At 45.4% G+C, this 27,596-nt stretch overlaps 2 protein-coding genes across 2 annotated transcripts in view; one reads left to right on the forward strand and one right to left on the reverse strand.

Annotated features, from left to right (window-relative positions):
• Nucleotides 1–4,663, forward strand: part of T265_01746 (hypothetical protein) — a gene marked incomplete at both ends in the record, with an annotated part of 56,347 nt that extends 51,684 nt beyond the window's left edge. Inside the window, 2 exons of the mRNA XM_009165836.1 lie at nucleotides 360–1,059; nucleotides 4,275–4,663. Of these exons, the coding sequence (XP_009164100.1) occupies nucleotides 360–1,055 (696 nt within the window). The remainder of the gene's footprint in view (nucleotides 1–359; nucleotides 1,060–4,274) is intronic.
• A 2,963-nt stretch (nucleotides 4,664–7,626) lies between these two features.
• The window catches only part of T265_01747 (hypothetical protein), a gene marked incomplete at both ends in the record, with an annotated part of 46,757 nt that continues 26,787 nt past the window's right edge, over nucleotides 7,627–27,596 (reverse strand). Inside the window, 9 exons of the mRNA XM_009165837.1 lie at nucleotides 7,627–7,776; nucleotides 10,151–10,272; nucleotides 12,434–12,536; nucleotides 14,273–14,377; nucleotides 15,978–16,413; nucleotides 20,950–21,254; nucleotides 22,953–23,045; nucleotides 25,176–25,268; nucleotides 26,305–26,411. Of these exons, the coding sequence (XP_009164101.1) occupies nucleotides 7,732–7,776; nucleotides 10,151–10,272; nucleotides 12,434–12,536; nucleotides 14,273–14,377; nucleotides 15,978–16,413; nucleotides 20,950–21,254; nucleotides 22,953–23,045; nucleotides 25,176–25,268; nucleotides 26,305–26,411 (1,409 nt within the window). The remainder of the gene's footprint in view (nucleotides 7,777–10,150; nucleotides 10,273–12,433; nucleotides 12,537–14,272; nucleotides 14,378–15,977; nucleotides 16,414–20,949; nucleotides 21,255–22,952; nucleotides 23,046–25,175; nucleotides 25,269–26,304; nucleotides 26,412–27,596) is intronic.

Below are 27,596 nucleotides of genomic sequence, written 5' to 3' on the forward strand. Positions count from 1 at the left end.
GGACCATGGGAATCTTCTCTCTAGGTAACTTGTCCCCTGAAGTGTTGGAAATCTAGATGGAGTAAATGAATCCTCTAAATCGCGAACACCTTAGGCTCAAATCCCACTACTATCTGCTGCGTCCCTCTGAAGACGGACTACTTCTAGCCGTTCCCTTGAGACTTCCCTCCTACAAGGAACCATCCCTCAGCACTAACCGATTTCATCCGCTCCGTTTTGGTGGCCTGTTTGGAGGGGCATGTAAATAAATAACATTAAAGCGCTTAAACAAGTGTGTCGTTTGTAATTTCCCGACTTTCGTTTTGCACTGAGAGCTAACCTAATCTGGTTAGTTGGTACATTCCACCTTTCCTACACAGATTCTAGCAGCTTCTCGACCTCCACCAGCCCTTGCTGGCCTACTTGCTCGTCTAATTGGCCTATGGCGACCGAGGCCTCAGCCAGAGGGCGACAACTCCGAGGCGTGCGCGGTCGAAAATTCCATGGATGAAGATGCTTGTTTTCAGTTGTGCGAAGCTGCCATCACAAGCCTCACCAACTTTGCATCCCTTTACGGTGGTGAACACTCACGAAGCGCTCTAACGCCTTCTGCAGCGGCATCTCTATCCCTGTGTCTCTTACGATTGGCTGATGAGGATCGACGGATTCAAGAAGAACGAACTACTACCGGTTCCACATATTCCCCACGTGCACCCTCTACTCCTGACACAAACAGGGCCACTCCTCAAGCTCGTCGCCGTATGCGTTTGTTGCTTCGTATAATCCGGCGACTCGTTTCATCTGATCCAGTGTGCAGTTCCCGTCTGGCTGCAGAGGCTCTTGAGACAGGGACAACTAACCTATATACCACTTTGGTGTTTCTGCTTCACAGGACCCAGCGTTACGCCGATGCATCCACGGCAAAACTACTTCGTGAAATAGTTAACTTTGTTTCCCCGAAAACTCGTGTCGGTGCGGAAACTAACGGAATGACGATTGCCAGGAACGAAGCTGCTAGTCACAGGTCGTCCGTGTGTAACGGGCATTCCCACCAGAGTTCTGCTGCAGTTGTCTAATCAGGTAAGTTACTCCTTGCGTCGATTGCCAAATGATATAGGATTCACTCTCGTTCGAACGCCTCTCACGTCCTGTCACAATAACTCTGGTTGGTTCACACCAACGATGGGAGCACTGGACTTATTAGAGCTCATCAGCAGCTGATATTCTTCGCCGTGTCTCCGGACATCTGACATGCGAGACGAGACCACCGATTCACTAGCGCATGGTGGATGCACCCGAATTGTGACGTCTGAACAGAGGAACATGTTCACGCTTAAGCGATGTGATTTGTTTGACTCCGGTGACCAGTTAAATGTCCCGGTTTTGTCGATCGATTGGCCCCGGTAAAACCAAGGGCGCACACTGCTGATGAGTTCTAATAATAACTAAACTCGACCTCACTGCTTCCACCCTTTGGTGTGAACTCACCGAAACCAGTACGTCAGGACACGAAGAAGACTTTTCAAACGATTTGACCGTAAATTCCACAAATATTGTAACCACCGACGATTGTCGTAGACTCCACGAAGATGGGAATCTGCAGAAATCCGGATAGTGTTAGGACAGAGGTCACCGCAAACTACTTTCAGAAACGTTTTTCTATTATTCTGACACTCAGTATTACGCGCAAGAACCATACGAAATCACAGATACCAAAGACAACAACTAAAAGTTAGCCTCCAACTGTTTGGGAAAATTAATGTGAACTTTTGAGAACTTTTTTTCATTCAACGACCACGTGAACTTTTCGCCAAAGCTTTTTTAAAATGATCTTAGTCAGCAGAATGACAAATAGATTATTCATACCAGCTCGTTGTTTCCTGTGCTACTGAGAGGTTATCAGTTGACACTGGAAGAGGAAAAGCATGTTTTTCAATTTATCTTCTGGCTGGTACAGATCAAACGTAAGAAAAGTGAACCAATTGTGGTTCACTTGGGTGAGCGTTTCAGTATTAGTCTTTGCAAAGATCATCTAACACACGCATTTAATCGTCTGGATCGGTGCATCGCTGCCGTGCCACCCGCGGGAAGCACGAGGGCTGAGATACAGCCTGGTTAGCCAGGCCCAAACAGGAGCGGTTGAGATTCAGTTATTTGGTTCGAACTACGGACCTTACATCTGCGCCCTAACTGCTGGGCTGTCTTGAGCTCTGGGTCATTTGGGACCTGGTGTATGTCATCTTCAGAAAAGAGACGAACACTGGGCCGAATCAGCTGGAACGATCGAACAAATCTCTTGTCTACTAAATTGGATGCCAACAGCTTGGACGTCATCTGGGGCGGTTTTATGTCACCGGAATACAGCGCCTGATCAATGACGTGTCCGATGTCGACCAGTGCACTAAGATAAAACACTGTATTTTGCCTGTAACTCCCAGGACGAACCATTTTGGCTCATTTTCCCTAATCCGCTTGGACGAGTGCCGCGCTGTACAACCCGCATAACTAGCTTTACATGCTCAATTGAATTCTACACGTAGAAAAGGCGAAGTTGAGTGGCAACGAGGTTTAGCCGCGTTAAAGGTGTATCTTAACGCTGTGGACCGAGACTTCGTTTTAGCATCTCGATCACCGTGTGAAAGGGAGCACTATAAAACGTTGTTCGGGTCCGACTGTCTCGGTTACTTTCGGTTCGGATCTTTTCTTCATACCGCGTGAAATCAGAGTGAACGATTTCCTCCAAGGCATCCACTACGCGTTCCAATGTGACATTTGAACATAACCTCTGAGTCATTGAATCCAAACATCGGACGAGATTTAGTCTACGTTGCACAGGTACAAAACTATGTGTCCATTCCGGGATGCCTTGTGTGTATGTTTTCCTTGAATAATTTAGACTGTTAGATTTCTCGTAGGCGGTACGCGGAAGTTATGGATGCTTAGGAACCGTTTTGATTTGCGTGTACTTCTGTCGTGTATTTTTCTGCTATTCAGCTGACTGTGGCTTACTGAATTTGTCCGATCAAAACTACATGGCAAACGATACTTCATGTTCATGTGGAAGCAAAACCGACTGATCCCACCACACGGGGGCAGGAATTCGGCATGCAGAACAAAAGTTCCTTTATGCACACCATGGTGCTGTGGGATGCAAACTGAAGGAGTCGGGGACTCAGAATTCCTAATACTATAAACAGATGCTCTCTGATTCGAGCCTCACACAGTTTCGCTGTCTTATAGCACCAATTCGAAGTTAAAGCAAAACCCGGACCCGAAGGTCAGGAGATCTTTTGTAAAGATTACAGAAAAACGTTACGAAAGAGAAGCGAACCCAAGAGCCACGAGGGGGATATGACAGCGAGAATTGTCTCTCGCTGTTTTTGAAGCGGCAGCCCGATGGGCTCAATATCTTCTTAGTAGAAGATCGCCATCTAAAAGATGGTAAATACACGTGGATTTCATCACGAAAAGCGACCAAGGATCATTCTTCGTTGCCATTAGGATAAACGGACGACGAATTGGAATCCCAGTAACTAATGATTGCTTGTGCTCTAAGTTGCATGGAAAATCTCGTGCACAAAAAGGGGGCAAACGGGTCACTCAACGAAACAGATAACATCACCACCAACTCTGACTGTGAGCCAATACAGTTTGCATAACAGGAGCCCCAGTTTCATGATAAGTGGACTATCCACTATATTTCGGTATCAGATGACCTTGGTAGAAATTTGATTGTCTCAGTGTTATATCTGCTGACTCGATAATCTGTTGTATCTGACTGCTGACCCGCTCTAGTGCCTACTGCCGGAAAAAGGACTCACAGAAGGGAAGACAACAGTTATATTCCGAACTAGCGAGTGCGAGAGCGTGAGTGCTTGTGGGTGCGAAAGTACAACGGTCTCAAGCTATTTATTGGAGGGACACTGACTGAACTCGGTCTGGCCTTGGTACGAGGCTGCGACGCGCTGCATATTGCGGGGGCGTTGTCCGACCTTGATCAGCGCTAACTCTCGCTGCCTGGGTTTGATACAAGGCTGTGAAGCGCTGCGTATTGAGGGGGCGTTGTCTGTCTGATCAACTTTTAGCGGGGCTGAGAGTCTCCGTAGATTTCGGGCATTCAGTGGTTGCTTTCAGGAACCTGGCCTTCCTGATACTCAGTGAGGACAGCCTCATATCATCTAAGTCTGTCAGTCATGGATTCACGTTTTTTGCACAGAACCAAACCATGCACGTTTGAGTTGCCCGTTTGACTGTTCAAATAATCTTGCGGTCACGTTTGTTTTCTTCTTTCACAGCAAACCGTGTCGCTCATCAACCTGCTTCCGAATCTCTATACCAGTGACTCCTGACCCGGTCGTAACTTTACGATTCTATACTTTTCACCTACATATTGCTTTCACCCTTGCCTCCACCTCCCACACCCATGTGGCCTTGATCCCTCAGCGCTATCTTCCCTGTACATATCAAGTTGGGGCATTCCATGACCTGGCAATGGATCGTCTGGCCAGTTGGTTCAGTGTCCGAACTGCACTGTTGAGATCCGTCACTCTTTAACCAACGTCGCCCTATTCGCGTTCGGACCTACATAATTGCTGTGATTATTAGATTTTTTCTTACTGTCCTTCTTGTTATCCTCATCTCATTCTTTATTTGTTTACTATTCGCAATGAACAAGTAACTTTACGGCTTGTTCTTCGGTTTTTCAAGAGTGGGAAAAGTTGCGATTTCGTAGAGACGGTAATTCCTCAGCTTAGTTCTTTGTCTGGTCCCCGGAGCTATCGTCTTCAGCAAGACTACCAAGGGTGTCCGAAATCAGGCAAGACCTACATGCAGCGCGTCCTATTCAAAATGCATGCATTGACATTCTGGAAATTCAGACGTCTTCTGAACATGCATTCAGCGGACACCAAAACGTTATTAGCTGTTGGGTCCAAATTTTCGGTCAATCAGAGCTCGAATTGACGCTGGCCCGATCTAACCAATCATGTGCAGCTTTGGTTTCTTGGCCTTCGAAGTGTCTGTGAGTTGTATGGCGGTTTTGATACAGGATTTCACCCAACACGTGGTAACTTGGGTCATTTTATGAAGCTTGATAAAAGTAGTCAGACGCTTTATGCGGAACGTTTCCAGGCTTCGTATGACTGGTTATATCAGGGATGTGTCACGGCCGCTAGGATTACGTTTTCAGCGGTTGACTCTACAAGGATGCGAATGGAGTTCAGTGGACTCCTTTCAGAATGACAATTTTGGACGTTGGGGATGCTTCCTCTTGGGGGTATAGACAGTATGGACGGTACTACTCACCCCCAAAGCTTATCTAACGAAAACCAGGTCATTCTTGGTGTTTACACCGGTTCTTTGTTGCAAAATATCGAATATTCCATAATTTGACTTGTGCAACCGTGGCTATTAAAATGTGCGACGAAACTACACAAGCACCCGGCTCTCCGTGCGCTGCTGTCTGCCCGGATGGGAACCGCGGACGAGATAAACTAGTGGTTAGTGAGAGGTGTTGCTGTCATGCAGCCAACAGTGGTTTTGCGTCTAATCTATCGCCTTAACTGTGAGTTTCCCGGCCCATGCCATGCCGAGCAAACAGATCTATTAGTCCTCAATGCATAGATTGGACAATCACCTTAAACGCCTGGTTCATTCTCTTACTCCGTGCGCTGCTGTCTGCCCGGATGGGAACCGCGGACGAGATAAACTAGTGGTTAGTGAGAGGTGTTGCTGTCATGCAGCCAACAGTGGTTTTGCGTCTAATCTATCGCCTTAACTGTGAGTTTCCCGGCCCATGCCATGCCGAGCAAACAGATCTATTAGTCCTCAATGCACAGATTGGACCATCACCTTCAACGCCTGGTTCCATTCTCTTATTCGGTCATTCTTCGCGATTGAAGAAGCTGGAGCCACTGCACTTCAGTGCATAGTTTGTGAGGTGAGGAACGGAACTGAATTTCCAGGACAATGATTCCGTTGACAACTGGGATAAGCGAAAGTACGTGCGGTTGTCAATCTTTGGTATTTGTGTGGTCACCCAGGAGTTTCAAAGTTAAAATACAGCAAAAATGAACGTCACAAACCTATACGATCATTCCAGTTTTCGATCCACCTGACTGCTAACAATAACAAAATTACCACCTGTTTAAGATCCACTACTTTCAACCAAAAGTCCACATCAAGCGCATCAAAGTACTTTTCAACAGCTGGGTATGAACTACAACTTCAAATGCCTAATATACGCACAGATAGGGAGCCTGAAACTCAATTCGACATCCGACCCTCTGTGGGATAAGCTCACACGAACTACGACGTCCTGTTATTGCCGTTTTTAAAAGCTTACGATCTGCTTTGCAATGATAGGTGGGAACGGAGATTCCCATTAAAATGTTACGGATCTCAAGCGGATTATGGCGATTCCGAGCAAACATACTATCAGACCCCGGCTTCCACCCGAATCAGACATCCAGCAGTCAGGCAGGAGCGAGAACGCTCTAGTGATGTCTTTTGGAGAATCACTGCATTGTTATTGCGAATCGTGTTGGAGATTTCTAGAGTGCTGCCGCAGCTCGGTGTATCTGCCAGAAACTGAGGTACACAAGTATAACTTGGTAGCAACTTCTTGGTGTAGCTTACTGACCAGCTTTTGCTATGCTGATTTGTAACATATTAGGGGATTATGTGTTTTGGAATAACAATATTTTTCCGTAGTCAAACTTATTGCTTTTGCTTTTCGAGGAAACTTGGTGACAAGATTCCTGAGATCACGTCGTTCAAGGATGTGCAACATGATTATATCGACCGTTTCTTATCGTTGTTTTCGTAAAATCGTTCAGCTGTAGCACCCTTTTGGTGCCTAACTGCCATGCCACCCGAAGATTGCACGAGGGCTGGGATACTGCCGGGTTGCCCAAGCCTAGGCAGGGGAAGTCGGGAGACGGAGGTCGAGTCCGAACCGCGGACCTTCCGGTCACTAAATTCGCGCTCTAAACACTTGGGTCATCTCACGCTATCATTGTGTTATTATTAACTATCCTTGCCACAGGGTATATCCGGAGCAAGCTCATTTTGTTTCAGTCACAACGCCAACAGTAAATGCATTAGTAATTGTGGAACGCTACCTACATTTATCGGCAAGGTAGTGGAGAGGCTCACTGGGGCCGCTTACCCAAGGTATTTAGGTTCAAACGATGTTTCTTAGGCTAGCGGGGGTCTTCGTAATTTTACAGAATTGGATAGAGTCCCGGGATCATATTCTCGTAGACCGGGAAACTTCTAAACTGCTTTTAGAGGAAGGGTCGCTTAAGCCGTTCTCAAGTAATTAGAGTGAGGGGACCGCGGTTAAAGAAGAACCTTGAATAATAGTTAATTAGTCATTCACCGATCTCCACTTGCCATTTCTTATGTTGATGTTCTAGCTGCCCGCACGTATCGACGAAGCACGCACACTCTCAACCGCCTGCTGGATGAATTAACAGTTTGATGAACTACGCTGCATCTTTATCGGTTCGGCCGAAGTGAAAAGCAGTGTGTGGAGCAGAAAACGGTGGTTTGCGTGCAGGTGCTGGATAGCGAGGCCTGGGAACACCGATGAGCGTTAGCGCCACTATGGTGAATACCGCTAAAATGGTAGTATACTGTGAGTACCTCTAATAGTGTCACACAACACCAAGTAATGGAACGAATAAGCATTGAGTTGAAATATACAAGTACATGCACCGAGGTAGAAAATATACATTGTTGGGAGGGGGGTCAGAGCTTCTTCAGTTTCACCCGGAACCTCTCTGGAGCAGATTTCTATAAGAAAAAGAATCAGAAAAGGCGGATAAGATGGACCAATCAATCTCCGAGAAGCAAGCATGTTTAATGTGTTTAGGTTTGCAAAAACTGAATCCAACTGAAATGAAATTTTGTGCCGCCCCGATGTGAAGTGCACCGGATGTTTATATGGGATCACGAAGCCAACAGTTGAGTATGGAAAAAACTCGTTATGTTATATCACCGGCGACTGTGCGAATTCGCATTGTAAAGCAGTCTCATCCTCGAATATATCTAATGAGCACTATGGGTCACTATGCACATGTATCGATGAGTTCAACTGCTTGGCTTTCTCTTATATGATCTAAAAATTATGGGCGATCCATTAGGTATTCCGATGGAACTTCCATCTCTGGTTACTCATCGGCCTTAGTTTTTTGGAGTTTACAAAGGACCGGTTATAGAGGTAGCTCGGTACAAACTGGTTGCGGGCATCACCTAGTGCGCGGGGGGGGGATATCGGCGTAGTTCGATGTGACAGGCAAATCCGGATGTCAGTCCACGGTTCGTGTGTGTGTCTGAGTCGGATGAAGGTGTATCAACAAGGTTTCCATTTATCGATCTCCATTTTTTAAAATGCGAAACATCAGCTGTTTCGGAATTGTAAAACGGATAGTGGTTACATACGTGCACCGAAAATGCGCCACGTTCGAATTTCGCCAGGACAGCCTGGCTTAACAAACTAATGAAGCAAGCAAAAAATAACCCGAAGCGACTTGTGCACCAGTAGCTAAAGACAGGAGGGGAAATTCGACCCGGCTAGCCACCTTGAACCTTTTTGATGGAACAAATATCAGTCATCCATTCAGGTATCTGGTTCTCGTTGGCATTCCGTAGCAAAATCGATAAAACTTACATCTTTGTAAAGCTGCCCGCACGTATCGACGAAGCACGCACACTCTCAACCGCCTGCTGGATGAATTAACAGTTTGATGAACTACGCTGCATCTTTATCGGTTCGGCCGAAGTGAAAAGCAGTGTGTGGAGCAGAAAACGGTGGTTTGCGTGCAGGTGCTGGATAGCGAGGCCTGGGAACACCGATGAGCGTTAGCGCCACTATGGTGAATACCGCTAAAATGGTAGTATACTGTGAGTACCTCTAATAGTGTCACACAACACCAAGTAATGGAACGAATAAGCATTGAGTTGAAATATACAAGTACATGCACCGAGGTAGAAAATATACATTGTTGGGAGGGGGGTCAGAGCTTCTTCAGTTTCACCCGGAACCTCTCTGGAGCAGATTTCTATAAGAAAAAGAATCAGAAAAGGCGGATAAGATGGACCAATCAATCTCCGAGAAGCAAGCATGTTTAATGTGTTTAGGTTTGCAAAAACTGAATCCAACTGAAATGAAATTTTGTGCCACCGCAATGTGAAGTGCACCGGATGTGTATATAGGATCACGAAGTCAACAGTTAAGTATGGAAAACTGAAAACTCGTTATATCACCGGCGACTGTGCGAATTCGCATTGTAAAGCAGTCTCATCCTCGAATATATCTAATGAGCGCTGCGGGTCACTATGCACATGTATCGATGACTTCAACTGCTTGGCTTTCTCTTATATGATCTAAAAATTATGGGCTATCCATTAGGTATTCCGATGGAACTTCCATCTCTGGTTACTCATCGGCCTTAGTTTTTTGGAGTTTACAAAGGACCGGTTATAGAGGTAGCTCGGTACAAACTGGATGAGGCATTACCTAGTGTGCGCGGGGGCGGGAGACATCAGCGTAGTTCGATGTGACAGGCAAATCCGGATGTCAGTCCACCGTCCGTGTGTGTGTCTGAGTCGGATGAAGGTGTATCAACAAGGTTTCCATTTATCGATCTCCATTTTTTAAAATGCGAAAAATCAGCTGCAGTTATCGATCTCGATTTTTTAAAATGCGAAACATCAGCTGTTTCGGAATTGTAAAACGGATAGTGGTTACATACGTGCACCGAAAATGCGCCACGTTCGAATTTCGCCAGGACAGCCTGGCTTAACAAACTAATGAAGCAAGCAAAAAATAACCCGAAGCGACTTGTGCACCAGTAGCTAAAGACAGGAGGGGAAATTCGACCCGGCTAGCCACCTTGAACCTTTTTGATGGAACAAATATCAGTCATCCATTCAGGTATCTGGTTCTCGTTGGCATTCCGTAGCAAAATCGATAAAACTTACATCTTTGTAACTATGCGCAGTAAATCACCTTTCCAAAACGTGTGTGGATCTAAATCGAGCCAATAGGTGTTCACGTGAATTCCGAGAGTACAAAACAGAACTTATGTGATCGACGAAGGTGCTTCTGTACAGTCCAGTGACAAACAAGAGCGTGGGGCACAAAAATGTGGTACACAAAGCTCACTTTTTGATATGCGCCACCGTTGTCGCGGCAGATTATATAGCGTAAATTGAGCGGTGCGATTTGTTCCACCGACTCCGAGTCACTATTCCGACTGTGATCGCGAATTTGTTCGAATTTGATAACTGTCATATAAAAGTAAGACAAACAGAAAAATTATTGGTAAAAAGCCGGTCACGACTACTTCCAGCTCTCTAGGTTAGCAATTCCGGAGGTATGGACCTCTGGCACAGTACAGTAACTAAGTAGAAGCAAGCATATTTGATGGCACTGTTAAATCGTTTGCACTGTTGTGGAGACTAGCTGGACTCGCTAACCTGTAGCACCCTTTCGGTGCCTAGCTGCCATGCCACACGAAGGAAGCACGAGGGCTGGGATACTGCCAGGTTGCCCAAGCCTAGACAGGGGTAGTCGAGAGGCAGAGGTCGGATTCGAACCACGGACCTTGCAGTCAGTAAATTCGCGCTCTGGCCACTTGGTCCATCTCGCCCCCAACTAACTGAGCTACTGTTCGTCCACTCACCAATCAGTCTAATTCGGTTTTATCCTGGAACGGGCTAACTCTAATCATACGGTGGAGCCGATCGCTGTTTCCGATGTTAAAGCATTACAGTGACATCCGAGTGCATACAATCACTATTGTAGTAATGGTAATAATAGTAACAACAATCGTCCGGCTGTGACACCCTTTCGATGCATAGCCACCATCCCACGCTAACGAGGCAGCGGGGCAGAGATGCTGCCCGACTGCCCGAAGATAAACAGGGGCAGTCGAGATGACCGGGTTGGGTTCGAGCCAGAGACATTCTGGTCATCAAGTCAGCGCCTCAACCACTGAGCTGTCCCGGATGGACATAATCCTGAAAACTGAACTTTCGAGCAGAAATTTTCACAGTGTCATCAAAACGGCCTTCAATGTGTGCGATGAGACAAACTGTTTCGAGCGCGGTGACAGAATATGAGATCTGCACGTGTTTCGATCCGATTTAGCCCCCTTCAACAAACACCTTGAACGGTCTGAGTTCACCATACAATTAACATACTCAATACCAGACAATTCAACTCAATTTATCAGCATTACTGTGTCAACCCTAGTGCAGTTGTGCTTCGAGCAGTACCAAACTCTGGTTTTAAAAGTATTTCGACCGTATTGAATAATGCGCCGGCGGTCACGGTCAACCGTTGGGCAATCCGAGTGTGCGGTTTTTAGGGTCAATCTTTTCTAAGCCTTCCTTCCGCGAGGAAGGCAGAATCGCTGCTTCTATGAATATGGACGTGTTGGTCCCCTGGGGGAAACACCTAACTGCCTTCACACTCCAATCGCAGAGGACAGTACAAGCTTACCTCCGGAACGCTTCGTAATACGATTACTCGCAGTACGGAGACTCGATGTTCTTCGTCAGGCTGCTCCCAATTGGCCCACCTGGCATGGTTGAACCTTAAGAGACTGAGTTCCAGCCAATATAGCCAGCAGGATCATTGCAGCACAGGAGCCCGACCACCACGACAAGGTGACAGGTTTAAGTCGGCGCCAGACAGCTTCTATTGGGATTGGCCAAAGGAAGTTTGAGCGTTTACAGAGCATGAATAGGTGCTTACTGCGGTGCCGTCTTAAGTCAGGTTTCAGGTGGCATCCCCATGATCACGAGGCATGGCTACCACAAGCAAATCCCATAATTACTCTCTCAGGATAGTCAGTCTGCCGAAGTACAAATTTACTTAGTAGACGACCTCACAAATGCGTCACACGAGTTGTACAACCTTGGGCCGATTAACTGATGCGGATCCAACAGAGTGATGCGAAGAATTCGTTCAAGTTCCAACGGTCCCGTTTCGAACAGAATACAAATAGAGAATACTTCAGGACGATACACGGTTGTTTGGAATTCAGAGGATATGTAATCCTGAGCTCCGTTGTAGATTTTCGGTCTTATTCAGGACCACTAAATCATCCAACCGCGATCAGCACCGTAGGTTGTCTCTCTCCTTCCTAAAGGGAAAACCATCCGAAGAGACTGGTTTCTCTGTAAAGGCACAAACCAAAAGTGGCCCTTTCTGAATAGTGGTCTCCATTGGGTGGGCTTAGGTATATTGCAGAGGCTACGAAAGCCCAGATTATCATATGGCGAAGCAACAAATTTCGGTCGTTATCATCCATAAAATGAGCTCTGACATCATTGGTGCCTTCAGCTACACCAAGGAAAATGGCACTCAATTTGGTGGAAATGACTACTGAGTAATAGTAGCTTTCCAAAGGCAATAGCAAAATTTAAAGAGGAAACCAACCTTTGGAAGAACGCAACCGTGTGATTTCTTCGTCTGAGTTTGCATCGGCGTGATACTCATAGGCATCAAAAGATTTTGATGTGATGTTTGTCGAATCGGGTATCTTTGAACATAAAACAAGGGATGACAAGGGTAACAAAGTGCAATGGCTAAGATAAAAAAGAGAAGGGCAAACCTTGGGGATCATACCAATCTGTTTAATCAAGCTGATAAAACAAAAAAAACGACGGCAACAGGGAAACACAGGTAAAAATTCGACGCAACATAAACGGCGAGACTACCAAGATCAGACCGATATAACATTCTACAGAAGCTATCACGTAGTTCAAGAAAGTGCCGAGCAATCAGCCTGTACAAGAGACTGATACCATGACTAGAAATTCGAATGAATATATCGGTGTTGTGCCACGTAACCATCGATCCACCTGGGGTTTTAACATGCAACAGGCTTCAAGGAAATCGATGATTCAGGTTACTGCTCGACCGTCTGTTACCCACTATTGATCTGGACACAACGAGTAGGGGTATCACATTCTTTGGGATTATGGATTTAGTCGTAAGGCTTAATACGCTCTCACACAAAATCTAAGGGAACAAACGAATTTAATCGGTCATGAAACCACCAACTAGCTGGACGAGTGATGTCCTCCCATCGAGTCCTCAGGCGGATCAGATGTGTTGACCACTCTGCCTACTGATATGTCACTAGTAGCCAAGATAAATTAAGTAAACAGAAGTCCACCACAGAAGTCGACCCGAAACGTGGGGATCGTTCAAACGATGAGGACGAATTAACTCCTGTGCAGTGCACTGTGCTGAACTTGAGGTAACTGTGAGTTGACACTTCCAAAACAGCGGGAATGAGTCATACCGCCGAAGCAGATACCGCAACGAATTTCGATCATTTTCGACACGCCATGAACATGAAGGGTGCGCAATATACTCTCAACCTTGCAGAGAGTACGATAATCTGAAATCCTAAAGCAATGATCATGGAAAAAAATGAATAGTCCTGCATTCACTGATTTGTTTGGCAGTAACGGCTAGCAGTACACACGACTGGATACGCAGTTGAGGGTCGGGTGCTTCGGTTGGTACGGGCTAAATAATTCCGTGTTCATTTGTGAGGCATTGTTACTTTTGATTGTGGGGTAACCTTGATCATGCACGCTTTAATAGCCGGTTGCTCAGTCTCATCCATGTCAGGATACAACAGTATCTAGACGGATGGGCGAACCGAAGCCACTTGATTCAACAACCATGGCAGTAGCACCCGCGTAGCAAAGTGCTCCCATGATTCAGCAAGAGACAGTATTTCGGAATCAGTACGAGATTAAGAAGAGAAATTGGCGATATGATATTTGATAGGAAAAAAACCTAATTCTCGCGTTCAATCGCCTCAGGGTTGCAGGAGACACCAGTCGGCTCAAAGTCAAGGTTGGGCAAGAAGCCAAGGTATACTCAGCTACACTAAGTACGTTAGTCGAAGCAACGCGTCACCAGCATGACCTCATTGTTTCGTGTGGGCGCATGACAATTTAAAATTACGCAATTCGACACGATCCGATACACCGACGGAAATGCGCGTTTAGGATCGTTTGAGCGATACGACTGAGGTCTATCAGCGACATACACTATTCTTGGCTTCTCAGGGATCAGCCAATCAGTAGTTCAGTGGATCCTACTGCATATTTACGGAAAACCAGTGGCAATCGTAGCCCGGGTCCACTCACCCATCCACGCATCAGACGTTTAGATCGGGTCCTGCGTAAGGACATGACGGATAAAACTGAATACATTTCAAAGTCGAGGAAAAATGAAGGTAAACCGGAAACTCACCTTGGTGGTTTCACATTGGTTGGAATCAATCTGTGTGATCAGAATGGTAGGTTGGACTGGGAGGTCTGTTTCTTGTGACCGTGATTTGAAAATGGAAGGTGCAGACTGTGGAAATTCAAAAACAGTATGGCATAAATGACCCCAGAGAGGCTGGCAGGACAAAACGATACCTCCCTAACGTTAGAACGACTTTGCCGATGACATTTCAAGTATCATCAAAACGGGAATCATAGTGTCCATATTACGCTGAAATGCTTTGAGGGTGTGCAATGTTTGTTTTTCATGCCAGATGCTGAGAATCAATCAGGGCAACCTTTATCAAAATACACCTTAACTTCACTTTGAAACACCATTATTTTCCCATCGAGGCGTCTTGAAAATTTCCTTCGAAGATGAAAATACAGGATGCCTCAATACATAAACAATGTATGCGTCCCTTGTTCTGAAGACATACCTAACAGTCACGTGTTAAAACAGTAATATCTTTCCCCGCCTCAGGACACAAGCCATGCGGTAGGGAAGCGATTAAACTTCAGCCAGGGCTCGCCACATCAGTTGGGAGCTTTATCACGTGTGAAATCCTTCTATCATTACAAGGCATAACAAAAAACCTCGTTGTCATCCAAGCTACCTCTGAGATCTAATGTATCTTAGTTAATGATCGTGCCTGTACGCAAGGGCACGAGAGGCTTTCGGCTACAGTCGATAACCTGCAGGATGACGAAACACCTTCCCGTGGGTAGAACATCAACGTCTTCACTCACAGAAACACCAGATGAGAATAGTGGTGCTTCACTGGTGTACAACCATATCAAGTTATTTCAGTATAGCTCTATCAGGCACGAAAGTAAAAACCTCATTTTAACAGGGCTTTTAAAAAAGTTAGCACCATCAAGTCCTGTCCTCCTTAGCCTTCCTGGAAGTTGTTCAAACATTTGACATTAATGTGCAAACACTGTAAAAATGGTCCAGTAATTTCAAATCAACCTTTCATCAAATATAGAGAGGGCAACCTAAACTACTTGTCCGTTTCATCAGTAGTATACTCTTATATGCCAGTATTTATTTATTGCTGCCTCACGCGCTGACTTGCCCTTGACACTACATGTAAATGCTGCCAGGTGCGGTAAGATGAATATTTATACAACCGATTCATACGGACTTGAGCGGATAACAGGGATTTCCCTTATGGTTCACTCTTATAGGCGGTTTGACTATACGCGGCTTATCGTCAACAAGCAGCTTAGCAGATATGGTCATCTACTAGCCACCTGCCGCCTGGTTAATAGACATCGAAACTCATCAGAACTAGCAACTTTTAAACCTACTGTCAAAGGCGGTTATCCCGTTGGCCGAGTTTAGGTACACGGTTTCGCTTTTGAACAGACTGGCTGACAGTTAGTATCCGCAGAACTGAGGAAACCAAAGAGTGCACAGGATGGCTGTTTTCAAAGCCGGAGAGGTACATGTAGTTGCTCACTATCCCAGGAGTCTCAAGACAACGATGGTAACGCCATCTAAACTCGTGGTCACGGTACTCCAGGGAAAGCGTAAGCCAAATGAAACTCAGCTGAATTGTCGTGCTGATTAACAGCACCATCGTTAGCCGGTGTCGAAGCCAGATAGCAAGACACAGTAAAGAAAGTCAGCATGATAAAAAGCGTAACACACCGAGATTTTATATAGAAAGGAGGTGGATACTTACTCGTCTTGCAATTCGTTTGGCAGGAATTGGTGTGTACCGCGGAGTTCCAAGGGACCGCTTCATGCGACTGCGCCCGTCACGCGAGGCAGCATTGGCGGTCGGGCCAGTGGTTCGGGGCCTGTTGTTTTTGATGAAACTTGAGCCGATAGAGCCCCCTTTTCGGCGAAAAGGGGTTTTCGGTTCTTGAAAGGACATTGAAGATTCCGTGACCAAAGGTTCAGGCTTGATTGTTACCTCCTCCGTGGCCTCGGTAGGTTTACTGTCTTGCAGTTTCGAGAGGAGTTCCACTTTGACCTCCAATTTATCCGTACAACCAACCGGGACCCCAGAAGACTGATTACAGCCTAAAGAGCGGCGTAACTGACGTGGAGCATTGACGTCAACCTGAATCACTTCTGAGTTGGAGGCCACCGCCTTCGTACAAAAGGAACATTGCCTGAAGCAAGCATATTACAACAATGTGTATGATGTGTGTGTGAGAGAGAGAGAGAGAGAATGAAGTAATGGCGACGGGTAAAAGGGCACAACATATAAAAACAGAGTGCGGCTAGCGGATAACAAAGCACCTTGAGATTAGGGACTTTAGAAAGCAGATATGCAATGAAACAAGTGACCGTGTTTGCGCGCCCAACTTTATTGTTCAGCCTATAATAGTAATTATAAAAGTAATAATACTAATAGTAATGGCAATTCAGCTGTAACACCCCTTCAGTGCATGGCTCCATGCCAACCGAAGGAGGTACGGGGACTGAGACACTGCCAGGTTCCCCAAGCCAAGACACGAGCAGTTCAGATTTGGGGATCGGGTTCGAACCACGGACCTTGCGATCATCAATTTCGCGCCTTAACTACCAGCGGTAAATCACATTAGTGATTTAGTCTTGATAGCCTCGGTGTGATGTGCCATTCACTCAGCTCAAACGGAATAACTGGATGAGGACGATCTACCCACGAACACCGACGTTACTCAACTTCAACCGACCAATGGTTCCTAAGCGAGGAAGAAACATTGGCAATGGATTTCTATGCCTGTTATATATGACTACTGTCCCCGCTCCCAGTGCCGGAAAGACTCGCCGACATGGAACACAACAGCTTTCTATGCAAACAAGTGAGTGCTGTATTTTGAATGGCACTGTCTGACCTCCATCCAAGGCTGTCTCAACGGCGTTTGGTGGAGTTTAGGGTCTCAGTAGGTTTCGAGTATTCTGGGATGATCTTCAAGAATCTGACCATCCTAACAACACCACTGTAATTTACGGGGTGCTTAAAATATGCCGCGGTTGCACTTTTCTTATGGACTCGGTCAATTAGTTGTTTGAACCATTTCCAGGAGCCTACCGGTCTTTTCCCCAAGTTCGTTCTCAGTTGCTAACTATGAAGTGCCAATTACAATGGGGAAATATCATTACTGACTGACAAGATCTGAGAAGCAGGTGAGCAAACGCATGCGACGTCTGACCACCAAGCCTTCAGACGTCCTAAAAGGTCTGTGACACATCAGGAACGTCTCCACTATTATGCCTGCAGACATTATTCAGTTTATCATTTTCTCATGACTTCGTACTCACAACACTCTTCAGTAGCACTATTCTGATAAGTTACATTTCAGCAGCTGTTGAAATTCCACGATATAGTCGGAAAAGCTTATTCGCTTTCATTGTGATCTCTATGTATCGAACCGCTGTTTTTTAAGCGCCTTCGTAGAATTTGGTAGCAAACTACTTGAGCTTCAGCATTTCTTCAAACTTTGAGTCTCTTGGTGGGAAACCGGAGGCATAAGTGGAATTTTATTACAGAAGAATCTTTGAGCTAAAAAAAACATAACGTCATTGTCTTTCAACTAGAGTTTACTGTATCTCACTGGATTTTTTAATTGGAAGTTATGGTGCAGGTCAAGAAAGATTGAAAAAAACGTCTCGGAGGGTTTTCTTTTCCGCCATTCTAGAAGCGGCAAGAAAAAAGCGTGAAGAAGCGAAACTGAACAGATAGTTTCCATTTATGGCTAAATGTTTACATGGGATTTTCCAACTGTTGGCTTTTCGTGATTCACTGAGGCGGGCAGGAAAGCAAGATCTTGGGCATTGGCTTCGATTCATAGTCTTTAAACATGGTCTTTAAACAATCACAACGGGATCCTCACGGCTCATGCATGAAGTAAGGGTTCGTTCCTAAGCGGATGATCTGGTCTTGTTTTCCTTGATTGCTGTTTGCCAAGTGATGTTCTGTTGCTCTTCTTCCTTCTTCTAATCACACTTACCAGGTATCGATGGGATTGGACAGAGCAAGCGCTAGGTGGTTTTGCCCAAGCTACCCCAATTGGTGCAACGGAAAATCTCGTTCACGAAGAGACCGTCGATGCGGAACACATTCTACCTTATCAGATGGTTGCCCATACACTATTGCCATCACGTACGTGGACAACTATTCTAAAACACCCGGGGGAAACCGTTTAATTGGAGAGACCAAGTTTCAAGACGATGGTATGGAAAACTCGACTTTTTGGCAGAAGTCGAAAAGCTAGTTACTTCCGCAAGTGTTTAAAAATGGAGTGCGAGATGAGATCACTTCTTCATAAACTGCACAGACGGGATCTCCTGAGTACATGAAGCTGCCAACCACGTTTGGCCTCCTCTAGTGAGAACAGACTCAGGTCCCTGACAATCATGTGGTTGTTCCCTGCATCGCGAAGAGGCGAAGTGCATGCCCCCCCCCCCCGCCACAATCGTCACGCGATCTAGGAGAAGAAATATTTCATGAACTGTGCAAATTATTAAGTGGATGTCATCAGCCATATTTTCGGTAAGAAATCCGACGCCCCCCGATAGGCTGACCTTTCGATGTACTGAAGATTATGCGGTCGATTGCGAACGGACGGTTAGAACAGCCTTATCGCCTCCGGCGAAAAAGCGACAAAAGCCGATCGAAAGCCCTGACTTTCCCCTCTGAAATTTGATAGTAAACTGTCTTTAGTATTCACACATATTGCCATTTTAGCACACAACTCTATAAAGCAGTTTTATCTACAGAGTCTAATGTTGCTCTACGTCCGAAAATACAACGGTTGTCAACCTTCGGCATGCGAACATTTTATAGGAGCTGACGGTCGCTGTATATTTGATCGACACAGCTAGAACCAGTGAGACAAAGGTGACAATGAAACAAGGATGAAGGTTACGGCTGGCGAATTTGGATACGGTATGAATTAAAAGCCATACAAATCATGTAAGCTGGACTTGTACAGATAAGCTTCGGCGGGTCTCCCAAATCTGGAGAACAGAAGTTGATCACAAAAGAATAAAGTCAGCGACCATATAGGAAACTCACCAACCATAGAGTCGGCTCCGTTTGGGCATGCGTAACAGTGGCGGATCCAGGCAGGCCAAATGAAAAGCCTTACTACACGTATCGCATTTGGTGATCAGGTGTTGATCTTGCAGGCCATGACAGACAAAACATCTGCAAAGCAGACAAAAGATCAACCCTGACTTCCTCTGCTTCTGTTCAGCCGGGAACGTCAACACCGTTCAAGATACTAATCATCGATTTTGCAATTAACTTTGGCTAAATGCAACAGTTACAGGCTATCCGATATCCTTCAATACTCGGCATTGAAAGAGCGCTTGTGCGTTCTTTATCATTATCACTGTGAACCTCACCTCGTCTAACCCGCGATATCAACAAATCGGTTACAGCCATATACAGGCTTTGCCGTCATGCTCCAAGTGTTTCTGGATGTGTCACTGCATCCATAGAAGTTCGCACTTTTGGGTAGAACGACCGCAAAACAGTTTTAATACTCGGCATTGAAAGAGCGCTTGTGCGTTTTTTATCATTATCACTGCGAACCTCATCTCGTCTAACCCGCGATATCAACAAATCGGTTACAGCCATATACAGGCTTTGCCGTCATGCTCCAAGTGTTTCTGGATGTGTCACTGCATCCATAGAAGTTCGCACTTTTGGGTAGAACGTCTGCAAAACAGTTTTTGGCGACAGGGACCACCCATTCCAGTAAATCAATATTACAGAACCCGTATGCATATGCAAAAATGCACCAAAGGTAAGTCCGTCTAAAAAAATTGTCGCAGCTTGAGTACATATTTCAAGACCCATTTCTTAACAGACACATTTCTTAACTCGGTCAGTCTGAGGGCACCGTCCAAATCAGCATTACATGAACCAGTTCTGGAATCTGGGGCTTGTACAAGGTTGTGAAACAGCGCAAAACCCAAAACAAATGAGCAATTGACAAGAAACCCGTAGTTTTATCTAGGGAACGAGCTTCGAATCAGGCTTCAGTGTTTCAATACACCCCCTGAATGTCACTGCAAAAGTGCACAAAAACCAACAAGGAACTAGAAGATGTCAGAGGAACGAGAACCGAGGAGCGGCCTGTCGCAGAAATCGCATGTATGCAGGCAAAAGTATACGCTGAAAGCGTCCTACGTCCTTAGTTCTTTGTTCCCTGGACGATGTGATCACACGGGTGCTTGACCACGTTTCTGTTACTCGTCACAAGTCCTGTTTCCAATAAATTAACGGAACAGCTCGGCGATGAATTTCTCCTTCAAAGTGGTTGATGTCAAACATCACTGCACAGAAGAATGTTACCGTGCTTCAAAGTCTGTACCCCACCCCTAATAGAGAGCATCTCCCCCCTCCCAAAAAAAAAAGGCTGTTTTGGTCAGACCAGACGATGCGCTTCGAATGGAGTACTGCTTAATCATGGCTTTTCAGTGAGCACCTGTCAGATTGCTCAATCTGTCACTGGAACCACAAGCTCCTTCTTCAAAAATCAATAAGTGTCATTGCTTACAGAAAGTCTGCATTAAAATACAGGCGTGAGGTGAAACTGGTTTACCTCGTCCCTGCTGAATTGTTACAAAAAAGCGCTCCTCAGGTAATCGAGCTAGGAGACTAAACTGGCCCCATCATTTAGTTTGACACGTGAGAGGAGAGATGAACGTACTCGAGAATGACGCTGTCAGTGACTGCACCACTGGCCCGACTAAGGACACGCTCTTTGTCCACAAACATGCCATGTTTGTTGGAAGTGGGGCTAAGTGTGGTACCACGTCGTTTAATCCCTCGGTGAACACCGGGCGTCGTGGAATCTGTCGCATGAACAGCCTTCCGACCAATGGAGACTCGGCCAAAACGCGGTCCATTCCTACTCTGAACCTCTAACGATGAGTGTTCTGCTTCGGTTTTAACTTCTGCAGAGACTGCGGACTCTGCAAGCACCGGTTCCAACAAGGATGAGGGTTTGATTTCCTGAAAACGGGTGAAAACGGAGAAGCAAAAGCACCGAAATCCATACATAAGTTATCGATAGTCCTGAAGTGAGAAAACAGTCCAAAAAAACTAGAGAGAAAGGGGACCTAGAATCCCTAGTCATTCAAACGAACAGGGTCTTCTGTAAGAGGAAGGTGTCGCCGACAAAACCACTACGTTGAAAGAGCCATGGATCGGTGGCAAGAAGCTGCTCACTACACGTGGTCCGGCAATCAAAGGTGGTAACTGAGACGGAGGAAGCGAGCATCAGGTACCACAACCTGTGTGACGGTACACTATTCGTTTGTTCAAAAAAGCTAGTCGAACCTTGATTCCAAGCAGGACAGATACGATTGTTTTTGGAGTCCTCGGTAAGTCTCCTGCTCCATGGCAGATCGAAAGGGCTAGAGACACACTCAAACACCGAATGGATTTCCGTGAAAGCCCATGAACATCTTCGGTGAACGGCTTATTCAACCGTGAGACCGGTCGTATTCAGAAGCAGAGTAAAATAAGATAGCATTTAGAATTTGTTTGCTTTGAGTAGGGGTGCACGGAAAGGGTCTAAGTGCATCTCCCACTCAAGACAAAAGGATGGAAGGCGTTCCAAAATCCACTCAGAAGAGAAACTTTAATCAGAAGAAAGTCGAAAGCGTTTTGATAACGATCCACATATAATGATGATGGATTAGTGGAGCGTATGGATGTTTTTTGGGAAATTTCCCACAGAGCTCGTGTATCTGCACGTGAAATAAATAAAGTGACGGAGTTAACAAAGTACCGATCAATAAGTTTGTACTCTGAAGGAGATCATCAATATGTGGACCACGTATCACACCAAACATTCCTATTAGAATCCTCAAGTTAGCCTTAAGTTAGCTGCCACCGACATAGCGGATTGCCAAGGACACTGGAAACGACACACAGAGGATGAAGTTGAAAACTAACTCGGAAGTAGATGTCCTTTGTGTTGACTAAACGCATTGCACTTCGGACGCTTTCTGCTTCAAACAAAGAGAGTAGTATTCACAGACATACAATGAAACAAACAACTGCGTACATCGCAGAAAACCAGTCTCCGAGAAACTGGACAACTATGCCTCGGTTGACAAAAGGCTTGAGTAGTGGCTACTGAAAGTCAACTTGGGGTTCGTTCACCGTGAGTGACAGTTTTAAAATGCGATCTGATGAGTAACTCTTACACGTTTACCATCATTTCATGGATGTGACTAAGTACTTTTCGAGGAACTTGTCAGGATGACCATTCTGTTTAAGTAGCATAGTCAAGTAAGCAAGTCTCTACCATGCGTGTTCAACGGTTCTTCTAAGGAAGACACCCGGATATATTTTCCTTTCCATTGTTACCAGACAACGTGGAAGGAACTGATGTGCGGAGTCAGGCCTTGGAATTGCTGTTCGGTTGCACCATCCTTTAGGTACCTAGCTGTCATGGTACCCGAAGGAAGCACGAGGGCTCAGATATTGTAAGGTTGCCTAGATAAGAGTAGTCAAGATGTCGAAGTTGGGTTCGAACTGCAGACCTTCCGGTATTCACACCTTAACCACTGAACTATCATACCTGGAAACGAATACAGATACACTGCATCAGCCGTATTGCTCGCCACAAATGAATCAAGTCGACCAAATGGATAACCGCCAAAAAAAGCAGACACCTAGACGGAAGACAGGAAAACTCACAGGAACCAGTTGCTGTAAACTGGACATAATCCGACAGAACTGTGAACGCAGTGTGTTTCGTCTCGTGACGAGACTGTCCAGTTGGCTGGATATCTGGAAAAAACAATCGCGATTAAACTGAGAGCTAAAGCTAATCTTGGTGATGAGAATGCAGAACTCGAAGCGGCTCGTAGGTCAGTGTATCAGTTTCTGATGGCAGCGGTTTATAACCGAAGTACCTCGACGAATGTACATAACAAAGTGCTTCTCTATTTACAAGCCAACCAAAAGATACCATGAGGTAGATAAAGGCGGATTCCAATGCCTGAACCCACGGTGCTCGATCCCATGGGTGAAAATCATAACTGTGTATTTTCGCTACTCATGAGTAGCTGAACATTCAAAGAGCTGAATAGGTTCTGTCCGAAACCGAGAAAACGACTGGTGTGGTGCACGGAAAACTGTTCGCTGTTCCACTCAAGTCACATACAGCCACTATCACGTGGTGCAAAAATCATCCCCTCGTAAAGAGAGCTAAATTTCCTTAAAAAAGACTTCGTTGAAATGGCTTTAGCTCATCTCCATAAAGCTATCGCTTTCGATGCATAGCTACCTAGGTTCCCGAACAAACTAAGCATGACATCGCATCCAAAGCTTGGGTGTATATCCCAAGCTCTCCCACTTTCCGGTGACCGAAATAGTAGCAGCTGAAGCCAATGTACTCATAGTACATGATCTGTAGCCAATAGACGGAAGTCAAATTGATCTTGAGAGAAAAAGGTACTCTTTGTAAAGACGCCACATTAACTCATAAGCTCGTCAGATGAGCTAATACAACAATAAAAAAAATTCTGCGCTGAAACTATTTTGCTGAGATAATAAGTGAATCACCATTTTGGAGTCCTCGGTAAGTCTCCTGCTCCATGGCAGATCGAAAGGGCTAGAGACACACTCAAACACCGAATGGATTTCCGTGAAAGCCCATGAACATCTTCGGTGAACGGCTTATTCAACCGTGAGACCGGTCGTATTCAGAAGCAGAGTAAAATAAGATAGCATTTAGAATTTGTTTGCTTTGAGTAGGGGTGCACGGAAAGGGTCTAAGTGCATCTCCCACTCAAGACAAAAGGATGGAAGGCGTTCCAAAATCCACTCAGAAGAGAAACTTTAATCAGAAGAAAGTCGAAAGCGTTTTGATAACGATCCACATATAATGATGATGGATTAGTGGAGCGTATGGATGTTTTTTGGGAAATTTCCCACAGAGCTCGTGTATCTGCACGTGAAATAAATAAAGTGACTGAGTTAACAAAGTGCCGGTCAATAAGTTTGTACTCTGAAGGAAATCATCAATATGTGGACCACGTATCACACCAAATATTCCTATTAGAATCCTCAAGTTAGCCTTAAGTTAGCTGCCACCGACATAGCGGATTGCCAAGGACACTGGAAACGACACACAGAGGATGAAGTTGAAAACTAACTCGGAAGTAGATGTCCTTTGTGTTGACTAAACGCATTGCACTTCGGATCGCTTTCTGCCAACCTTTGTTCAGACAAACAGAGTAGTATTCACAGACATTCAATGAAACAAATAACTGCGTACATCGGAGAAAACCAGTCTCCGAGAAACCGGACAACTATGCCTCGATTGACAAAAGGCTTGAGTAGTGGCTACTGAAAGTCAACTTGGGGTTCGTTCACCGTGAGTGACAGTTTTAAAATGCGATCTGATGAGTAACTCTTACACGTTTACCATCATTTCATGGATGTGACTAAGTACTTTTCGAGGAACTTGTCAGGATGACCATTCTGTTTAAGTAGCATAGTCAAGTAAGCAAGTCTCTACCATGCGTATTCAACGGTTCTTCTAAGGAAGACACCCGGGTATATTTTCCTTTCCATTGTTACCAGACAACGTGGAAGGAACTGATGTGTGGAGTCACTCCTTGGAATTGCTGTTCGGTTGCACCATCCTTTAGGTGCCTAGCTGTCATGGTACCCGAAGGAAGCACGAGGGCTCAGATATTGTAAGGTTGCCTAGATAAGAGTAGTCAAGATGTCGAAGTTGGGTTCGAACTGCAGACCTTCCGGTATTCACACCTTAACCACTGAACTATCATACCTGGAAACGAATACAGATACACTGCATCAGCCGTATTGCTCGCCACAAATGAATCAAGTCGACCAAATGGATAACCGCCAAAAAAAGCAGACACCTAGACGGAAGACAGGAAAACTCACAGGAACCAGTTGCTGTAAACTGGACATAATCCGACAGAACTGTGAACGCAGTGTGTTTCGTCTCGTGACGAGACTGTCCAGTTGGCTGGATATCTGGAAAAAATAATCGCAATTAAACTGAGAGCTAAAGCTAATCTTGGTGATGAGAATGCAGAACTCGAAGCGGCTCGTAGGTCAGTGTATCAGTTTCTGATGGCAGCGGTTTATAACCGAAGTACCTCGACGAATGTACATAACAAAGTGCTTCTCTATTTACAAGCCAACCAAAAGATACCATGAGGTAGATAAAGGCGGATTCCAATGCCTGAACCCACGGTGCTTGACCCCATGGGTGAAAATCATAACTGTGTATTTTCGCTACTCATGAGTAGCTGAACATTCAAAGAGCTGAATAGGTTCTGTCCGAAACCGAGAAAACGACTGGTGTGGTGCACGGAAAACTGTTGGCTGTTCCACTCAAGTCACATACAGCCACTATCACGTGGTGCAAAAATCATCCCCTCGTAAAGAGAGCTAAATTTCCTTAAAAAAGACTTCGTTGAAATGGCTTTAGCTCATCTCCATAAAGCTATTCGATTCGATGCATAGCTACCTAGGTTCCCGAACAAACTAAGCATGACATCGCATCCAAAGCTTGGGTGTATATCCCAAGCTCTCTTCCGGTGACATGGCTTTAGCTCATCTCCATAAAGCTATCGCTTTCGATGCATAGCTACCTAGGTTCCCGAACAAACTAAGCATGACATCGCATCCAAAGCTTGGGTGTATATCCCAAGCTCTCCCACTTTCCGGTGACCGAAATAGTAGCAGCTGAAGCCAATGTACTCATAGTACATGATCTGTAGCCAATAGACGGAAGTCAAATTGATCTTGAGAGAAAAAGGTACTCTTTGTAAAGACGCCACATTAACTCATAAGCTCGTCAGATGAGCTAATACAACAATAAAAAAATTCTGCGCTGAAACTATTTTGCTGAGATAATAAGTGAATCACCATAGAAATAACCCCAAAAAGGACAAAGCAGAACAACTTCCTTGTTCTTAGAGAGACGTTTTCAGATAAGTATCGCTTTCAGTGTTTCCGGTCTTCATGCGAGAGGATAACTGTAACGTGGAAAGGGGAAACTCACGGAATTGTAACTATGTGAAGCACTGGCATCCGAAATCTGTAGTTCTCTTTGTGTGTCTTGCAACGCAGAGATACGCTTCATAACTTCAGCAATTCGTTTCTCGCGTTCTGAAGGATAAAAAGGGAACGACAGCGTCGTTTGGAGGGAATACACCCAAGTGAAGGTCACTTCCTGCACAGGCCACAGTACAAACCGATAGGATGTGCCTCACTTGAGAACGAACCACCCAGACACCCCGGATAAAAATTCATTTTCTATAAGAAACTTCATGTTGTGGCCGTTTGACCTCCAAGAATGACACTTTTTGTTCTTACTGTGGCTACCAGACGATGGCCTCACAAGGGAACATGAACAAAAACCGGCTGTCGGCTCCAATGCAGTGCTGCATCCCAACAACTTAATGGGCCTGCATGGAATGGTGGGAGAACTGTCGTGGTCAAAGAGACCGAGGCGAACTGCTATTGTGTACGGTCACTACTAGTTTACCATAAATTCAACGCATGTATACTCATATTTCGTGGCGTTTTCTACTAGGAGTTATGAGGACGATTTCATTCCCAATCTTCGCATCCGATCTGTGGTCAGAATTTTGGGTACAGTCGGGCTAGAGACACAGACGGGTGCTACGGTTCAAGATGGGAGGATAATTCGGATAGCACTGTGCTGTTTCGATAACATCTGGATTGGTTTCAGAGCCAACTGGACCTGCTCATTCTCATCCATCCTTACCGTTCACGTAAGTCACATGAGCTAATCGAGATGTGAGCCTCACCTTCACATAAATGCATGGGCCCAAAGTTGTGGTCTTCACATCTTCCGATTCTATCTATAGGACTAAAATCAACAAGTTACAGGTCTTGATGTAACTTCTGTTGCAATATGCTGAACCCAAGTAACACTGGATATCTGGTGGGCTATTGATAATCATCTCACACAACTCAGCCACACAGCAAGCGAACGAAAGTGGATGAACCGAGTTGAAACCAACTCAACGATTACCCTGGTAAGACTCTATGGAGACCCGACCAGTAGTCGACAGTTTCGAACTGAGTGGCGACCGACTAATTCAAAGAGACAGGCCGGCTCCGTGGAGCACATACTTAGTGCGCTATCCCGAGCATCGATTTGTGTGTTCGAGTATGCCACATACAAAGGTTACCTGTATGTAACCTGTTCAAGGCTCGCACGCCGTTCGATAGCGTGCAGTGCGTTAGGGGTTCAGCGCCCCATCGACATTCCACCTAACTTGCTTCCAACATCTTTGCATGCTTTGACGTGTGGCCAGAAACAAC

Source organism: Opisthorchis viverrini (assembly GCF_000715545.1).
Source record: "Opisthorchis viverrini unplaced genomic scaffold opera_v5_19, whole genome shotgun sequence".
Taxonomy (NCBI): domain Eukaryota; kingdom Metazoa; phylum Platyhelminthes; class Trematoda; order Opisthorchiida; family Opisthorchiidae; genus Opisthorchis; species Opisthorchis viverrini.